The 19,983-nt window shown below is 40.0% G+C and overlaps 1 protein-coding gene across 1 annotated transcript; it reads right to left on the bottom strand.

The window, feature by feature from the left end:
- Positions 1–328: 328 nt before the first annotated feature.
- On the bottom strand, positions 329–16,905 carry hgfac (HGF activator). The gene is made up of 14 exons (XM_084712549.1): positions 16,706–16,905; positions 16,544–16,607; positions 15,196–15,289; positions 12,481–12,554; positions 12,221–12,364; positions 10,891–11,022; positions 8,646–8,756; positions 8,089–8,263; positions 6,670–6,767; positions 4,497–4,761; positions 2,945–3,084; positions 2,477–2,617; positions 1,598–1,740; positions 329–648 (listed from the first exon to the last, which is right to left on the bottom strand). Exons 1-14 carry the CDS (start codon positions 16,760–16,762, stop codon positions 475–477), a joined length of 1,812 nt encoding a protein of 603 aa, XP_084568675.1. The 5' UTR covers positions 16,763–16,905; the 3' UTR covers positions 329–474.
- Positions 16,906–19,983: the final 3,078 nt, after the last annotated feature.

The raw sequence follows: 19,983 nt of genomic DNA, 5'->3' as shown, positions 1-19,983 counted from the left end.
GATTTCCACCAATGTGATGAAGTAAAAGATCCTTTACGTCATTATAAGAAGATACTTTCTCAAAATAATGAGTCGGTATCTGGCCTTGCACCCTGTCATTATTTTGAGAACGTTTCTTATTATTTTAAAGTACTAAATCATTATTTTGAGAAAGTTTATCAGTACAAGGACAAAGATCTTTTCTTATGAGAAAAAATAAAAAACAAATCTAAACTGTAACAACTACTGACAACAGGTCCATCCTCGTGAGAACTGACTAATCTCCATGCATCTGATGACGGACCTTGAGTTGGGATTGAGTTCACCTGTCCAAAACAGACACCCAAAGTTTTTTCAAGTCATTAAAGGTTTATTCAGTCACAAAATGCTTCACAGTTAAAAAATATAACCTATAAACTTCCACAAGCAATACAAATAAAAAATAGATAGAATAAAATATAGTACAATATGTCACATATTAAAGCTGATGTCCGTTCATGAAGCCTTCGGTTTACGTCTGATCACTGAATTGATCCAGTCGATATAGTTCACCACTTTAGTGTAAACGCCAGGTTTTCTTACACGGCCGCAGCCCTCGCCCCAGCTGATGATCCCATACAGGAAGCTGACATCATTCCTCGCACAAGCCAGAGGGCCCCCAGAGTCGCCCTGCACGTGGGAAACACCACAGTTACAGTATACAGATACAGTCCGCACACGTAAACATACATCCAGAGATCAAAGCAGGGCCACACAAACAGCTGAGTCACACACTTGTGAAACCTAATATATGAGGTAAATAAATAACTGTGACATTTAATTTAAGAGGAAGGAGCTTAAATATTTTACACGGCAGGTTGAGTGGGTAGTCTGGTGCTGCAGACGGTTTTTCAGACCCTCGCTAACTTCCCCCGGCTCTTCACTCAGGGGAATCCCTGCTGCCGTCTCAAGTACCACTCTATTACTCCGATACGTCGAGTCAGCTTTCTGATATCGACTCCTCCACAGCCAAGGGAGGAGGTCAACAACTATGTAGGTCAGTCGTAATTAAGCAGTAAGATTAATCAGAGGTACATAGCATACGACCATATCTGACATGACTGAGGCAGAAATCATTTTCATAGATGTGGTAATGTTAAAGTTTGATTCACGTTTCATTTAGTCACATGCACCGACTTCCTTCCTCTGACGCTTTACAAGTTATAGCAACTAGCTAGTGGTGGCTAGCAGGAAATGCATTGAAATCTTGAATAAATTGCAGATTTATCTGGATTTAAATATTGTTGGAAATATTTGGGATAATGTAAGTGCACACAACAACAAAATATATAACATATGTCAAGTGTTTTTAGACATTTTAATGATGAAGTATTACACGTAACAGCTTTAACTGCCAGGTGTATCACTGTGCTTTTAATGTCAGACTAATGGACCTTAGCTAAGCATTTAGCAGGGAAACCATGGATTTACAAAAAGCTGTGATGACCTAATCCTGAGCTACAATATTTCACAGAGCATTTTCTTATGATCTCTACTCTATGACAATAGAAAACATAACCATCCACCTGGACACCTTGGATTTAATATACACTATCTGTGTGAAATTGTGTTTTCCTACCTGGCAGGCGTCGACACAGCCGTTGAGCCCAGCACAAAGCATGTCAGCAGTCACATGGTTGCCATAAACTTCTGGCTTCCTACAAGTGTCATGAGGAATCAGTCTCACTCCACCCTCCTGCAGAGTAGAGTACCCCTCTGACTCTGTCAAATAAAGCACAAATAACTCATTACAGCACAAGAAAGTAGAACCGTGTTAGCCTGAACAAAGCCTTTAGAAAAACTGCTGTCATATAGCAAACAAATTTACACTGTGCTCCTCTGAATGTTCTCCTTTCCTTTCCTGTACTAGATATGTTATGTTCTAGGCTAAAGATGGTCAAATGATGTTGCTGGAGGACCTGTAAAGCGACAGAGTAAACTGGAAATTTTCTGAAAGCTCCATGTTCATGCTGCCAACACGCTAGCTAATAATAGACGTATATTAGTTAGATAAAAACAAATATTTCGTCCTCATCTCACGGTTTGTTCAGATTGTGTTTACACCTACCAAAGATCCAAATACAAAGCAAACCAGTCTACCTTCACATGCAGTCATGCAGACCCAATTATTCCAATCACGAGACATTTACAGCTTGCATTAACATGCATTCTTCCTTATCTGGAAAATGTGTCTGGAAACAGATCACATTTTTACACCAGGTGTAAAAATGTGTATGTGGGGTGCATCTTTCCAACACTTTATCACAGTGAAGCTAACATTCAAACCAACCTTGGCTCTGCTCTGATAATTTAATGTATAAACAAGTAAATCATTCATTCACTAGCCGTACAAAATAAGCTGTCTGCCTGTGATGTGTTCCAGTGTATAAATGTAGAAAGCTGTTATCCTGATGACAATGAAATTACACAGCACCTCCATGATTTCCTCATCACTCACTCTCATTCATGTGTCCCCAGCCACTAATGGTGCAGCAGTAGTCATCAGGGAACGTCATGCTTTTGTCTGGGAGACAGATGGGCCTGATGAACGGGGTTCTCCTCACACACCGCCCGTCCTGCTTCTTCAGCTTGATCAGAACTGGCGAACAGGAACACAGTGTTATGAAACGGGCAGCGAAAAGCGCAGTTAAAACGATGAAACAAGTGGTAGACTTGGAGACTCCGTCGGCCAATGAAAAGTGCCACACCCAGCAGTCAGTGTGTGTGTGTGTGTGTGTGTATGTGAGAATGTATTCATGCGGGGGAGCGCAGGGACACAGCTGCTTACTGACGCACAGCTGTGCACGCAGACTGGAGCCTTAAGTGAGTTTGTGAGTTTCTGAATGGGGACAGGAGGTCCTCTAGTTTATGTGAGTCACTGGTGTGTATGTGTGTGTGTGAGTGTGTGTGTGCATTTAATGATTACCAATGTCATGTAGTGTTGGGTTAAACACTGAGAATTGTTTTGGAAAGATGTACTCCTCCACTCCGAATGTCCTGGTGTTGGGACCGGTGACGTTAAAATGCTGCTGGCCGAGCACCACGCGGAGCTGAGACTTCAGGGGGCTGAGGGAAGACAAACTATCATCACCAAATGGTCCTGCAGAGTGTGCACTCATAATACTATCTGTTCAACATTTTAGTCCAGAGCCAAGTTACCGTGACAACTACAGGCTGGATTTCATTTGGAAGATCCCTAGGGACCGTGTAACAGAAACTTTCTATCTTAAGTCTTAAGATAAGACAAGAAGAATGTAATATTGGGTTTTTTTCCCAATTTGGTATTACAGAAGCAAATTCTAACTAACTAAATCTATCTTTTGTTACTTCTTCTTATCTTATATCTGGTTCGGGAATTCTGAATACTAAATCCAACACTGCTTATCAACCTAGCAACCAACACTGTTTTTCTCATCTTGGCGAGTAAAACAACTTTCTAACCACACATATTAAACAAGTTAGTTAACACTGCTGCTAGGTAACGTTACCTACTGCAACCGTTACTTACTGTTAGTTAACACTGATGTCAGTTACAGTTAGCAAAAATTATTGTTAATACTACAGGTGGAAAAGTGAAAGATAAGACAGCTTAATGGTTATTCTAAAGTTACGAACGGTGGATTAAAAACTGTTTTTCTGCAATGGCTTTTTTCCTAAAACACTAACCACCATGGTTACCAAACAGTTAAGACAGTGTTTGCAAATTAGGACGTTTCTGGAATATGGACACCTTCCTTTTAGCACCACCATAAGTCTAAAAATATCCATATTTGCACAAGAAATATTAAAATCTAATGAGCAATTTTCCATGAAATTTCTCTGGTGCATTTATGCTCTCAAGAGGACGAACCCTTTCCATTTCAGACCTGATTTAATGATATCTTGGCTTTGCCTGAGGACAAATATTAACACTTCAGGCCCCACTGCTGGTAATGCTCTAAAAATAACTAAATCTCCAGTATGTTGTTCATTATGTTCAACACTTCTGTGCTGTGGGGTGTGATGAACATTGCGGACTCTGCTTCTGTTCTGCTTCAATTAGTTTAATCAAATCCCAAGTGACAGTAAATACACCTTAGCAGTAACAGCATGTTTAAAAGAAAGAAAGCCGTGCAGATTGCATACAATTTGTCATTTGTCCAGTTGAATGATTTATTAGTTTAGTAGCTAAAGATCTTTGAACTTGAACAATGACAGCAGACGCCTGTTTGTTGACATCCAAAGGGAAATGTAAACAGCATCTGTGCACAAGACTTTTTTAGGTTTTCCTCGAACTGCATGCTTTGCTAAATATAGCGTGTTCATAAAGCTGTGATGCTGAGGGGTCACAGTCTTAAAATCACATGCCTTTTGTGTTGTGACCCCACCTTGTTCAGCTATAACTGTCAGAAAACAAACAGTCTTTTCACATTTTGTTAAAAAAACAAAAAAAAAAACATTATGTAAGAGCGACAGAACATTTTGACTCCATGACATACTTGCGGAAGAAGCAGTGAGCAGCAGAGACGATCCAGCAGGAGGAGACCAGGGTGCCGGCACAGAAGTCTGACTGCCCGATGTAAATGGCAGCCATCCAGGGGTGAGTACCTGGCAGAGCTGAGTTTCCTCCCAATATCCGCCCCCTGGCGATCGATAACCTCTTCTTGTGCTTTTTGCCACACACAGGCTTCTTGCGTGGCTTGGGGGGTTTGGGTTTTTTAATGCCAGGCAGAACATTAAATGTGATAATCCTTTGAGAAGAAGCTGCATGAGGAAACAAGTTAAAAGAGCATGATTATTTCAAACTTAGTTGCATAATAGACCTTCTTCATTGTGACATGAAATAGAGTAAACCAATGATACCAATTATACTAATTAAAGGGGACCTATTATGCTAATTTCTAGTATCTTTGCATGATACACAGCTCAAAAACATTGTTATTTATCTTATATCAGCCATTTATGTGGCCCCTCAGTTCACTCTCTGTCTGAAACAAGACAGTTTAGCTCTGTATCTTTCCTTCTTCTGATTGGCCAGCTTCCCAGAAGCCTGCTAAGGGCAGCACCCACTACTTGTGAGCATGATGGATTACTGCTCAAAAGCAAGCAACTTTTGAAACTTGATTCACTTATTTTGGTGAAACTGGATCCCATTTTAAGGATGAAATATTTTCTGTTTTCCCCTCTAATATCCTCCAGCTTGTCTGCCTCAACATTCAGTGATTTTTGGAGTTTCCTGATGGACAAAGCTGTATTTATTGCTAGTCACTCGCTACTTTAGCCGCTAACTGCTAGTTACTTCAGTTAGCCGTTACTCTGCCAGGACTGGGAAATCAAACACCGGGGGAGTGCAGGGTAAGCAGCGACAGCAGCTACCTACATTAGCAACAAGCGAAGACACCTTTCCATTAGAAACTCTGTAAATCACAGAGACTTTGAGCAGCTGCGGGACATCAGAGAGAAAAGCAGAAAAGATTAATGGGGCTGTTATTGTGCATGTTTGCTCACTGGAAACACTCTGCTACACTAAATGGAACGGGACCTTAATTAGTATCATTGGTAACACCTCTGTTTACACAACTATTTCATTAGCAATATGACTGCTGTGTAAAGAGTCTATTGTTACTACAGGCTATGTGCTAGAGCTAAAACAAACTAAAACCACGACAAACCGGTGTAACAGCTACACTATTTTGCTACCACACTTCCTAAATACCTCTTCTGTATATTTTCGATTTTGCTGCTGGCTCATTCCCCCCTGCAGGAGCACAAAAAAAAGTTGTCATAATGCAACAATGACAGAGCAACCTCAGGCTAAAAACATACGTCTGGGACGGCACAGCAGACGGCAGAAGCTTGTGGATTCTGTGCATACCCCTGGCGTCCTGACAGACAGCCCACTGAGCCAAATCCCCACTCACCACATAAACATTTGGCTCCACCTGACATGACATGTTGATTCAGGATGAGTCATGCCTTTATTTCCTCTTATCTCATCGAGCCCACGTTTTTAAAAAGAAGCTCTGTCACTGAACCAGTCGACTTGGCTGGGTGCAACTCTTCAGAGCAGACGTGACTCAGCAGAGATTAGCTGTATTCTCTGCTTTTTTATTTATTTATTTTTTTTATCACAAACACTGGATTTCTAATTAAAAGTGGAGGCATTTAATGAGGTGTTGGGCTGCTGATGACAAATGCCGCTGACTGTGTCACATAATCAAATCCTAGAGAATGAAGATATCGAATGATGCAGCGAGCGGCCTTGATGAATAGTCTTAACTTTTCATACGTTATAATGATGAGATCAATGTTCAAACGGGGTCTATAATAAGGACAGCTAAATTAATTTGCCGTCCTTGATAAGGTTGAGCTAATAATGCAGAGGTGGCAAGGATTTATACACTGAAGACGCAAATGATGAAAGCTAAATCAAGCTAGAAAATATGTCTGCCAAGCTACCAGATACATCACGCCTTAAGCATATGGCAGAGCATCAAAGTGCATCAATACAGCGGTTCAATGATGAAACAAACTACTTTGCAAACAAATTAAAGATGCAATTAGGTGCTTTAACGCCCTTTGATTTCAAACCTGGCTTGACAAAATGTTTTTGCCCAAAACACAATAGAAAAAGACGACAAAACTCTTTTCCTGTGTCCTCTGTTTACTCACACACAGGCATCCTACAGGAGAGGACGTCACAGTACTCCCAGGAGATGGCGCTGTCATTTAGCGTGTAGCACCACGGCATCTTGTCCCCATCTGGGTTTCTGCACACACAGAAACACAGCGGACAGACACCACACATTACTTAGTCGCTGAACGGCTTACGGGGGGCTCCATCACTTGGATGAAAATTATTTAAATTTTTCGCGTTATTGTTTTAGTAATAAATAAAAGTGCTTCATTGATGTTGAAGCTGCAATATTCTGCTTTTCTGGCACATGAGCCGTCTGGAGTCTGAGCCTTTCAGACTGTCAGAGCTTGTGTGTTTCTGCTCAAATCCCAGCGTTTGCTTGAAATGGGCTTTTCTTTGATATCTGGGACATTTTTGCAGCACATATCATTTGCTGTAGGCATGCCATATGGCTGCTGGGTAATCACAGCAACAACAACTGAGGAAAGCAGTATGAAATGGAAGAGGAGCGAATGTGGAAGAGATAAGTCCCGTTTTTTTCTCCACACACAGGCTGGATTCACCATGTGCTTCTTTAATGCTCCTGGTGGTATTATGGTTGCTGGTTGCCTCAGTTGTCTCTGGGCTCCTCCGCATGAGTGACAACAAGTGCTGGCACATGAACTTGACTGATAAGCGGTAGGACTAGCAGACAGCTTTGCTAGCTCAGGGTAAAAAGTTGGATATTGCAGCTTTAAAGTAGAGTTTATGAGAAAAGTTAGTACAAGGAAATCTGGCCTTGCAGATAGGCCAGATGGTATTGTAGCTAACACAGTATTAAAGGGATAGTTCAGACGTTTTGAAGCAGGGTTGTATGATGCACTTATCAACAAGGCAAGGATCAACAATAAGGACTGCCCTCTTGCCCAGGGCAAGTAAATCTAGCAACTCACTTGCTCAACTGGCCACTGGTAAAAAAAAAAAAAGAACTGAACTCAATAAAGTAATTATTATTATTATTATTATGATTATTATTATTTTTATTATTAGTAGTAGTTTTTATCATATTAAACTGAATATATTTGGGTTTACACCAGGGGTCAGCAACGATTCCTACAAAAAGCACCATTTTTAGACACATTTTCTTTTTTTTTTTAATTTTGCCTGGAGCTGCAACTGTAAAAGCGAAGCCTAGCCTAAAATCATTTGGTGAACAGACTACACATTTTGCTGCTGACCCTTCCACAGCGGTACATTGCTTAGCTTCATGCTGCTATTTCTGCTGCTTCTCCAAACTGGGAGCATTTCAACCACCATCTACTGGAGGTAACACACTGACTATGGATAAGAACCTCATAGAACCCCACGTCAAATAAGCCAAACTATTTCTTTAAAGTAAATACCGTTATTTGTCATGCTGCTACCAGATTTCTCCAGTAGAAGTTAGTTAACAGGATGAATCAACAAACACACACCTGCAGAAGGCGTGTTCCCCGAGGCCCCTGAGGGGCGAGGCAACCACCGTGCCCACGTGGAGCTCATCATACAGCAGGTCTGAGTTCCACGGCAGACACTGTGCACCAGACGCCGTAGTGCCCACCACCCCTCGGTAACCTGCACCCCTGCCGTTATAGCACTCTGTCTCCGGCTCTGCACACATTTGCAGGCAGAAACACACAAAACAAACGCACAGCTCATTCGTGTTTCTATTCCACAGTGTAACACAAATATGTAAACAATGTAAATGTAATCAGACGATGGCTCGGATGCAGATGAGTATCTGTGTGATCAACAATCTCTTTCCTTCCACTGGAATCAGTCAGAACAAGTCTTAAAAAAACCCTGTGTGTGCATTAACAACAACAGTTACCACAACTGAGTACAAGTTCGGCAGCTCGCTCATGTCTTCACCTGCCACCGTTCATCCAACCATTATCACAGACACACACATGAATGAACACGAATGCACTGTATGAACATGACACACACAAAGAATATCACTACCTGTCACCACAGCCTTGCTTCTACTCACCGAGGCTGCAGTACGGTCCACCGTAACCCCGTCTGCAGTGACACACCTCCTTGCCCGTGGCTGTGATCAGTCGACATGTTCCGTCATTCTGACAGGGGTTTGGACCGCACGCTGGACACATGAAGGCAAACCAGGTCACATCTTAGTCATACCATACATACTGTATATTTACATAATGACTTATACTTCTTTTAAGTCCAATATAATAATGTTCTGTGCTCACCAGCTAGTTGCCAGACAGCAACTCACTATGAAGCTCTTAAAAGCCAAAGGGAGCTTCATAACTACGAGCGACATGTTTCATTTGTTTTCACATTGTCATTTATTATAAAAAAATACTGATTATAGAAGGGAATGACCTATCACTGGCCTGGGCGCTTAGTGGATCAGATACTCAGCATCTTTATAATAATCAGAATCTGTGTGTTTTTGCAGATGAGATAATTTAATTTAAACAAGCTTTAGGCTGTGATGCAGCTGCGTCTCTCTGTCTGTAGTCACTGTTGTGTGGTTACACTCCTATTCACACACATCTGATTGGTTGCACGTCACGAGTAATATCCTAATTAAACAAGTGCTGAAAGTTTTATGAATTCTGACACCAAGATATTTGTTGCTTGCTGATGTTAAAGCTGCACTTATCATTTAAGAATGTAAGTGTTGCTAATAGTTACGAACCCACAGAAAATTATCAGCAAACTCAGCATTTCCGTTTGCTTCTAAGTAGTGTTTTAGTGTCTTTCAGCTTGTTGTTGTGGTTTTATGGCCCACATATTTATAGTTTTGGTTCACTCCTATCAGCATTATTTTCAGTTGCAGCTGCCAGCTGTTTTGGTCTGATAAACTATCTGTACACTTCCTCAGCTCAGCACCAGACAGACAGTAGCAACTAGCTGGGAAACATATCTGAGCATGTAGCAGCTAAACAGCAACACATTTCCCTCAGGAGTTGGTATACTGGTTGTGAAAATAAACTACTGCTTGCCAAAACATGTTTTGCCAAATCAATTTTATAAGATTATAATACAGTCAATCTTCTATCTTCAACATGTTGTGTTTTGCACCTAGGCTATAACTAATGGTTACTTTCGTTATCAATTATTTGGTATTATCGAATCAGATTAATGATTTGGTCCAGAAAGTGGTGAAAAATGTTGATCACGGTTTCTAAAAGCCCTAGATGATGTCTTCAAATGTCTTATTTTGACCACAGCTAAAAGATATTCAGTTTATTGTCGGAGAGGACTAAACAAACCAGAAAATATTCAGATTTAAGAAGTGTCTTTGGACATTTTTCCTTAAAAACTGACTCAAATGATTGATTACCAAAATGCATGATTAATCAATCAACCAACCTTTGCAGCTCCTGTCCACAAGTAGCAAGAAAATCAGTTAAGTCTCACCACTGAAATGCTTTTTTTCTTCACTAATTGCAAGAAAAGCACAGTGCATTCTGGTCCTGTGCTCTAATGCATATATATACTGTGTAGTACATACTGTATACTTATTATTATACTCATAACTGACCCTGAGTATTCCCTTAACATCGATTGCAACATCTGTGAAATATTCCAGAGAATTCTGACACCACATCTGCACTGGCGTCAACTTCAGAAAACTTTCCTTCGATCGAGCCAAAAGATAAAACTAATAGTAGTCCAATTTCATTTTAATGTCAAATCAAATGAAAAGACATTCAGGTGCATTTAGCTAAATGGAAGGATTTTTTTTTCCCAAGACTGCTGTAAAATAAGCCTCTACCTTCATGGCATAAAAACTGTTTCGGTTGAGAGAGCATGAACCACTTCACTGCCTCACTCTCCTTTGTGCCAGGGAATCTGTTAAATGCCCATGAACATCCCCCCATTGAGATGAAAGCACCTTATGGACCCATGGGGTGTGTCCTAGAACACCATTCCTGAGTCACAGTGAGTCATATAATCTGTCTTTTCTTCCATGGCAAGGTTACTCTTGTAACTATGGAGCTGTGATCAAAGAAAAAAAGCATTTCCTCAGGCCGTGAGGAGACCTGACACTTGTGTATTTTGTGGCTTGATAAGTAAGAAAAAGTTTGTGAAATCACAAAACTTCACGAAGAAAGTTCATTTAACAGTTTGTGGAAGTGCAAGTTATTGTAAATACATCCCCTCATCGGGTTTCACTCTCATCATCCCAACAAAAAGCAGACCACAGAACAAAAACAAGACACAGATGAAGCGGAATAAAAGCTGAAAGCACGTCTTACTTGTGTATCGGACTCTTTCACACTTGATTTCCCCTGCCACACATGTGCACTGTTCCACACTGCGAAGGTGAATTCGTCCCCAAGACTCTCCGGTGTCATAATAGCGCAGGTGTATGGTTTCATAGCACTTTCCTGAGAGGCCGACAGAACACATAAAAGGCGATAGGTTGAAATGTGAGAGGAGATTGAAGAGCTCAATGGAGCGTGCAGAGCAGGGTTTGAAGGCTGAGCAGTAAAAGATGCATTCAAATTGGACACATTTTTGTGTGTGTGTGTTTTTTTTGTTGTTGTTCTTTTGTTTATGTTGAGATTGTTTTGGAGATGAAAAATTTAAATGACTCTGAATGCAAAGTTAAACCTATCTGCAAATGACTCATAACATCACAACAGATTCTTTTAATTACTTTGAATTTGGTGAAATTAAAAGAGGGAAAAAGTAGAGCATGAAATGTCATTCCTGATCTTGGAAACGGCAGTTTCACAAAACAAATTTGAAGTTAAAAGAAGGTGTAATTAAATATAACCCATGTGTACTCCATGCGTTTGCAAAGCAGGTCACAAGAAAGTAATTTCTAAAATAACATACAGTGTATGACAGAGGTGGAACCAAATCCTCGTTTTTCAAGTAAGTCTGAAGTCTTTGCATTCAAGCTCAAAGTCAAGATTGACTAGGGCTGGAACCAAACTTTGATACTTTCATGGCACCAACCAAAGAGAACAGAACAGCGTAAATCTTTATTGTCCACCAGCTCCATCTTCCTTTAAAGTGAGCAATTTTCTGTAATGTGTTATATAAATTTATTTTAACTAAAACTGATTTGAAAAATTGATTGAATTTAAGAACCAGTATAAAAGCCAAGGCATCGGTGCGAATCCCAAACAAGTTATCATGTAACAATGAGTTTCACTGCTCAAGACCATGAAATGTGATTGAAAGCTCTGGGGAAAAGCCAGAAATGAGACCTTGAGTTGAGATTAGTTTGTCAAATTACGGTTCCAAAGTTTGTTGTGCACTGTTCCAAATGAGGCTCATCTTTCATCACGTCTAGAGTGAATGGAATGAAATACAGAATAACTTGAACTGCCATCCCTGTTAACAAATGTCTCCTTCACATTTGCAAGTAAGTTTTCAAGGAATTATTTCCTGGCAGAGGCTGTGGCTGTCAGGTTGATTAACAGCTTAATGTGCACAGTGATGTGAAAACACTAAACTCAGGCACAATTCAGTAATGATGGCAAACAGAAAAGACTGAATGGAGGATATACGTTTAAAGAAAATCAGTGGCATTATACCTGTCATCTATAAAATAGTAAATATAATACTACATACTCTGCTCACACAGTCTCCCACTGAAGCGCTCAGGACAGGAGCACTCAAACGACCGTATCTGTGGAATCAACTTGCAGACGCCTCCGTTCTGACAGGGATTCACCCGACATGGATCTATGACTCTGCGTGACGTGTGGACAAAAACTGAAACACATCACCAAGGAAAATCACAGTCAGAGGATAAACAAAAGTAAAACATACATGTTTATGATGATAAAAATGCTGTAAAGTGAATGCACTTGGTGGGTTTGTGAACTAACCATCTGGCTGAGTTTTCTCTGGTGCACAAAAGCCGAACAGCCGGTCCCGATCAAAATTATGCGTGAGCGAGCACCTACAACATGACAGACAGAAATATGATACAGTCACCAACACATCACCTGGATTACAAATAGAGGAAATAGGGTGTGGCAATATGACTTACCGTGAGACAATATCAACTTATCAACTCTCAGACACTTTGTCATAACGTTTATTCTCTGGTATCTCTTTTCTTCCAGCACTGTCAACAGGTCAACATCCTTATGACATTCCCACCAGCCGCAATTGTACTTTGGGATTAATGCTAATTAACAAATGTTAGCATGTTAAGATTTAAATATGGTTAACATAGCAAACATCAACTTTTATACATCAACATAACATTAGCTTGTTATCATACTGTTAGCGTGGCTGTATACTCTTTTAGTCTTGGTACATGATTAAAGCCAGACTCATATCAGCCACATTGATCCGTATTGGTATCAGCATATATGTTGTCTGATATGTACATGTGTCGGAAAACCTTTGTTTTTTCTTTAATAGACAACATTTATGTACAAGAAGTAACGAAATGGTTCAAAAGAAATGGTGGCTACTTTAAAGAATTAAAAATATCATATATTATATATGATATAATATTAAATCTGTGATTGCAAGTGCAGAAGACAGTGTGTGAGAGTCTTTTATATCGTAGATTCTTAAAAAGCAATAACATATTCACCTTGTTTTCACATTTTTATCTTGCTCTATATTTCCATCTAATTCCATATTTCATTGTTTAATGTCAAATAATACAAATAAAGAAAAAACTAAATGAGATGTGCCCAAACTTTTGACCAGATGTGTACAATCTTACGACATCAAGTTACTTATACCATGGTGGAGGATTTTATCTACACCTAAATTAAACCTTTCACACCTACAAGTGTCTGTGACAGAAATGCGGCACTTTTCACTTGCTCAGTTTGATTCCAGAGAAAGAGGAAAATATCTGTAAACCATAACGAATTGCCACTCGCTAACTCTGTCAATGCTCTTGCTCAGTTTGATTCCAGAGAAAGAGGAAAATATCTGTAAACCATAACGAATTGCCACTCGCTAACTCTGTCAATGATCCACGACTTTAATCAAAGTCACATCAGCATACCTCTGCAGCGCTCACTGAACCTGCAGTATCATGACAAACCTCTCGACGCTGAGCTCATGACCACATTACGGAAACATGTAGGTCATATTGCAGTAACATTACGTGTAGGTGGACCAGGGATGTTGGGCCATATATAATTGCATTCTTGTTGCTCTAACTTGCTGGCTCCCACCCGTCTTGTCTCAGTTCCAAGGAATGACTGGAAAGCCCTTCAGCAAGGCTGTTGTTGTTTTTTTTCCTCCCAAAACGAAAGTCTAACAAAAGATTTTATTGCTGTGTCTCAGTCTGAAGCAATAAAAAAATAACTATGATGGTTTATCTCTGACAGCTGCTTATTCACCCTTAAGATAAACTCTATGAAGGAGTAAATGTGTTCGGAACTACATAGTGTGTTAGATTTACTAGGATCCACTGGCTGAAGATGGCAGAAATTAAAAGCAGGTTTTCATGAGTGTTTAATCACCTGAAATAAGAATCGTTGTGTTTCTGTCACCTTAGAATGAGATATTTATATCTACGGAGGGCGCAGGCAGGCATTTTTTGCAAGTTTCACAGCGACTGTAGGTTCTCCTACACACTAGGAAGGTAAGAGTGAGGCGACGTGTTTCCAAATCCTACACACTGGACCTTTAAATACAGTTTCAGGTTATTATAAACTAAAGAAAACATACATATGAATATTATACTCCATGTTTGCCAAATTCTGCCAAGACAACCACCTAAATCATACACCTTTAAAGGACCGTTGCCTTAAATTGCAGAATGTATATCAAAAGCGTTTTGAGGCACGTCAAACTGCCTTGACACCTCCACTGTTTTGATTTTAGAGCGTCAAATGAGGACTGAAGTATTTTTCCTGCAGCCACCGTACGTGTTTAGAGAGAGCAAGGATGCAAGATGTGGTTGACACAGAGAGTGTATGAATATAGATCTAAATGTCAACGTGATTGCTTTTAGTACATTTGGGTCTTTAGGTAATGAAAAGACAATGATTCTCACATTTGATCTTTAAGAGGAATTCCCTACCTTCTATCTTACGTCACCTTTAAAAACTGCTGGTTGTGATGAAATCATATTATGATATTCTAGGACACACAAATCATTTCAAGGCCCACCAGCGATTCTGCAATGAGCAGTTTATCAGAGTCAATTAGCTCATTACCTCATTAAAAATTTCATTATGTTTCCTGATGACACTGTTGCATAAATTCCTCGTCTCTGACAGCTGTAATTACATGTGACTACACAATCCAATTACACACCGCACTGGTGTCCCTTCAGCAAATCCCTGCCATTACTGTACTGTAACGATGGAAGATACCACAAATACAAACACCTGTGATGTAACACCTGCGGTGTGTGAGATAGTGACGTATAGGTCTGTGGTTTGTGAATGAGTGTCTGAACAAAACCAAATATGACGAGGCGGCACTTCTACCTGTCAAATGTTGAGTCGTCTCTTTGTCAAACTGAGTGTGTGGTAATTTGGTGTGATTACACACACGCTAGTGATTGTTTGTGTAGCCAAAACAGTAGGTTCAGACAGGGCTGGCTAATAAGGACTCACCACGGTCTTGAGGAGAGGAAGGTGATGCAGTGATGATGAATCCTTCCGCCCTGGCGAAATGGGAATTTGCATTCTTTGCCCGTTGTAGTAAAAACTGACAACACAACAGAAAACACTTTGTTAGTAAAATAAGGCTGCAACTAACAATTATTTTCATTATTGATTAATCTATCGACCATCTTCTCAATTAGAACAGGCTAGTTGTTTGGTCCATTAAATGTCAGAAAATGGTGAAAAATGTTGATGACTGTCTCCCAAAGGTGACGTCCTCAAATGTCTTATTTTGTCCACAACCCAAAGATATTCAGTTTATTGTACACTCTTGGAAATAATGACGCTAACTAGCGCCATAAAGCTTGTCCTCACAGGAGACCCATTTTTCAATCTAGAAGACCCCAACATAACAGGTTAAAGCTAGAACCATCTGTGAAAAGTATCACACAGAACCCCCATGGCAGGTTCTACAGAGAGACCCTTCTTTGGTGTAATCATTCCATCCAGAACCCACCTTTTCCACCTTCTGGGTGCTAACAAGAACCCACCTAGGGCGTACTACCGAGAACATTTTCATTTTTCAAGGGTTTTTATCCCAAGACCCCTCAGAGGGTTCTACTGAGAACCTGAGGGTTCAATCTAGAACCTATCCAGTGAGGTTCTGCCAATAACATTTTTATATTATGGTACAAAGAAACCTTGATTAGAGTTCTTTAAGCATTTCAACAATCCATTCTTCCAAAAAGGGTTCTTTGGATGAAAAGAGTGTCTAAAGGAACCCTTGATCTTACAAAGAATCCTTGACAAACCCTATCGTCCAAAAAGGGTTCTTCAAAAACAAATGGTTCCAAGTAGACCCTCAACCCTTCAGAAGGAACCCTTTTATAATGATTATATCCAGGAGTGTGGAGGATTACGGAACCAGAAAATATCCACATTAAGAAGCTGTAATCAAAGAGTTTGGGCTTTTTTTTTTCTTAAAAACAACAACAATAATAATATTAATAACTTGCAAAAAGAAACAAAACAAAAAAGAGTGGGATCATAGACTGTCTCAAAAACATTTGTGCAGTTTCCCCCTGTGCCCCACACACAAAGACCCCTTTGACTTTGTCCATAGCTCTCATCAGAGGACAGTAAATCCATGATCCTCTCCTCAGACAGCTAAATCATGCTGTTATATAGCAGCAGGTTACAGACTCACACAAGCACCAGCTCCCGCATGCTTTAGATTTATGTTGCACCAACAACTTTCTCAGCTGAAAATATATCACAGTCACTGCCAGTTCAATGTGCATCCTCCTCCCTCCCTCTTTATCCCGTAAATTAAACACAAGACTGAGGTAAAACCTACCTTTCCGGCTCTCGGTGTATGCCTCTTTGGAGATGCCTGCTTCATACCCAGGGACTATTATGCGCTAGAATCGGGGGGGAAGATAAGTTATTCAACTTTTTACGCACGCAAAATGGATCAAAAAGAAGCACAGAGGTGAGTAGTGGGATGGTTAAAACTTACCGCCCGTGTGCTGAAAACGCAAGGTAAGAAAAGTAATATAATAATGTATGCCATCATGAAAGTTTGTTGGTGTCCGCAGAAGCTTGTCTCCACAGCTCGGAAGAGGGTCTGTGCGCCTGTCACGTTATATCTGTTGGTTCCCGAGTCCTCAGCCTGCTTTTGGTCATAGGAAACGTGGGAAACCCTGCAAGTATTATCCTGTCTCTCACAATTTCAAGCTGTATTGAGTAAACCCGTTGCGTCATTAGGCTTGTCTATCTCTGAGGCATCCTATATCCTACCCGGCTGGTGTTCCCTCTGCACCTTTTTCTGCTGCAGACGCCCACGGTTTATCATTGCAAGTTGAGAGAGGACAGTCCAAAACTTTCCAGAGGCAGAGACGGGGGTTTTTTTTGGGGGGGGGGGGTCTGTCAGGCCATGGAGCTGCAAGATTCCTCATTTGCTGCCACGAGGATCCTGTAACATTAGCCATTACTCCTGTGTGAAGTTACCTTTAGCATAGCTAGCATAATATCTCGTTCCCTTTGCGTTTAAGCTGCAGTGTGTTTTTGTTAAAGGCTAGTTTTGTCAATAAAGACGTCTTATAGACGTATATAATGCCTACTTTTGACAGGACTTCTTTCATCAGAATAGCGAGTTAACGTTAAGTTAGCTAGCTAACGCAAATCGAGCAAACTGTTTGCGATATTCTTTACCTGCGTGGCAAAGGTATACTCTGCTCTGATTGGCTTACCCCGATTTTCATACCCAATCACATTCCTCATGCTAACGAAGGCAACAAGCATGAGCCAATTAGAGGCAGAGTAGGGCGGGCCATGGCACCATTAAGGTTTAGCATGTTAAGCCAGGTAAGAAATATCTGGGACCATACTGTGTAAACAGAAAAGTTAGCTTATTATGTCAGCAGGAGTGTTATACCAACCAAGTGATTATTAGAAAAGTAACATTATCATTACATTAAAGCATGTGTGAGGATTAAGCTCATATAAAAACAATTAAAATCTGAAATTAATAATTTAATATTACTAGTGATAGCAACTTGTCAGAGGATATTATCCAAGCAAAAATAGCTATGTCACGCCAATAAATGTTATTTTGGATTTTTAAAAGTGCTCAGGCCAAATATACTTTCTTTCATCTACACATTTAGAGTTGCGGGCGTACTCACCAATTAATGCTACACATACATGAACGCAAACATGTGATTGAAAAGCAAGTATACTCTGGCCCTAAGTTAGATTGCAACCATCTAAAGCTCACCTCACCCTCCCCTTCCAACCATATACAAGAAACTACAGCAGCGGTGCAAAAAGGGAAAGGCCCTCTCTAGCACCAGTGTTTGTCCGTTCTAGGCTACTGTAGAAACATGGTGATGCAACCTGGTGGACCCACTCCCTCTGTAGATATAAATAGCTCATACTAAATTCTTATTTTCAGATGATTATCCACTAATGAAAACATACTGCCATGCAGAGTTAAAACCCCTTTAAATTACACTTCTAGTTCAGTTTGTACTCTAGTTAGAAGTGACTAAAACATTTATTACATATGGGTGAATTGTGCAGTGTTTTGTGGTTCACTGCTGCACAATGAAGCTGAATTAGTACAGGTGTGTCACCTCTGAAAAGTCCCATCATGCCAAGTGGCTGCCATGGGAACTGGCAAAGAAGCAGATGGTGGAGTCTAAATAGGCAGTCTAGACATCAGAACATTCACAGGTGTGTGGTTGAGTTATGTCCCAAGTTTCTTAAGATAAGGGAGCCCACTTTGAGGGTGTGTCGAGGATCCGGAAAGAATTACTGCTGTAATTAAGAATTCAATAATGACAGTACCTTTGAAATAAAGGGAAGTTTAAAAGTGAAGCCAACCAACCATTTATAGGTCTCAAGTGTTGTCAGCATTCCAGCAGTGACAAGCTCTGTCAAGACAAACTCCCCAGTCCCATAATCTAACCTCTAATTTTCACCAGCTGTAATAATCTCTCTCCAGATGCTGAGCTAAAAATAAGAGAGGAGGCTGGACAACGAAACAGCACTTACACAAAAGGGACAAGTCCCCAGGTGAAGGTAGCACGTTTCCAGGAAGACATTTTTCAACTAAGACAACTATATAGTTAATTATTGACATTTCTGACTAATTCAGCAAACACATTAACCGGCCAAGTAAGAGAATCCAGGGCTGTGAACATCTGACGTAAGACTCTGGGTTATAAACTACAACAGAGGAGCATTTCAAGTATGTTTTTACAAGGCGGTCTAGAGGTTAGGATTTCCCTTCTGTCAAAGATACAAGAATTAATCATGTAGAATACACAAAAGAAAAGAGCACCAGTTTTGTTGGAATTACAGCCATCAAAGCTTTTTAATCATTCAACATGTGGACAACCTCAAAACCACAGAAGCAGGAAGTACAGGCAATAAAAGGTACCGTCATGAATTATCCGTAAAACACAGGAAAAAGATGTAAACAGAAAATAGTTAAATATCCAAGAAAATTGTGATTTGCCTCCCTTTCGATCCTTAAAACAAAGTCCTGCCTCGCATATGGTCCAGCAAAAATGGGTACCACTTTCTAACAGGGCGAGTCGTTTGACAAAATATTCAAACTCAAGGTTCATTTACTATTTTTTTTTTTTCAGAGCTTCCGACTGCATCTCACTGCCTTCCTCAGCTGAGGACTGGCAGAAAAAGCTGGAAACAATTTTATGTCAAACGTTATATAGTCTGAATTAAATCATTAAATTACTTAGTATTGCTTCAGATATTTTTTTTTTACAGAGCTTTCAACAGTATCTCATGGTCTTCCTCAGTGGAAGGCTAGTGGAAAAAACTGGTAAGTGGACTCTTCAGATCTTTTTGTCAAACTTTATAAAGCATCTATAAATTGTAATTAATAATTTAATTAATGGTAATCCCTTTCGTTAACTTACTTACTTAGTTTAGTAGGCTCTTTAATTAATTTTGATGGCTTGTTAGAAAGCAAGGAGTTATGAAGAAATCATTATTTCACAACTTATAAACTGTTTATAAAGTATGCTTTATTTGAAGGGGTGTGCATAAGGCTGTTATTATTCATGACACTGGTATAAAACTTAATAACATCTTTATGACAAGTCCAAAATGTATCATGCTACTGGTGGTCAAGGAAGATATTCATGACACTCTTATAAAGGTCTCATGATGGCCAAGGTCAAAAGCAACAACATCTGATAGTGTAATGTAATGTTATGACAACTTGTCATAACAAATATATTATTGTCTTGAATAATGTCAGGCTGT

This window comes from Lutjanus erythropterus, chromosome 23 (genome assembly GCF_056507025.1).
Source record: "Lutjanus erythropterus isolate fLutEry1 chromosome 23, fLutEry1.hap2, whole genome shotgun sequence".
Lineage (NCBI taxonomy): Eukaryota > Metazoa > Chordata > Actinopteri > Lutjaniformes > Lutjanidae > Lutjanus > Lutjanus erythropterus.
The sequence above is the reverse complement of the archived record's forward strand: the minus strand, read 5'-3'. Positions and strand labels throughout refer to the sequence as shown.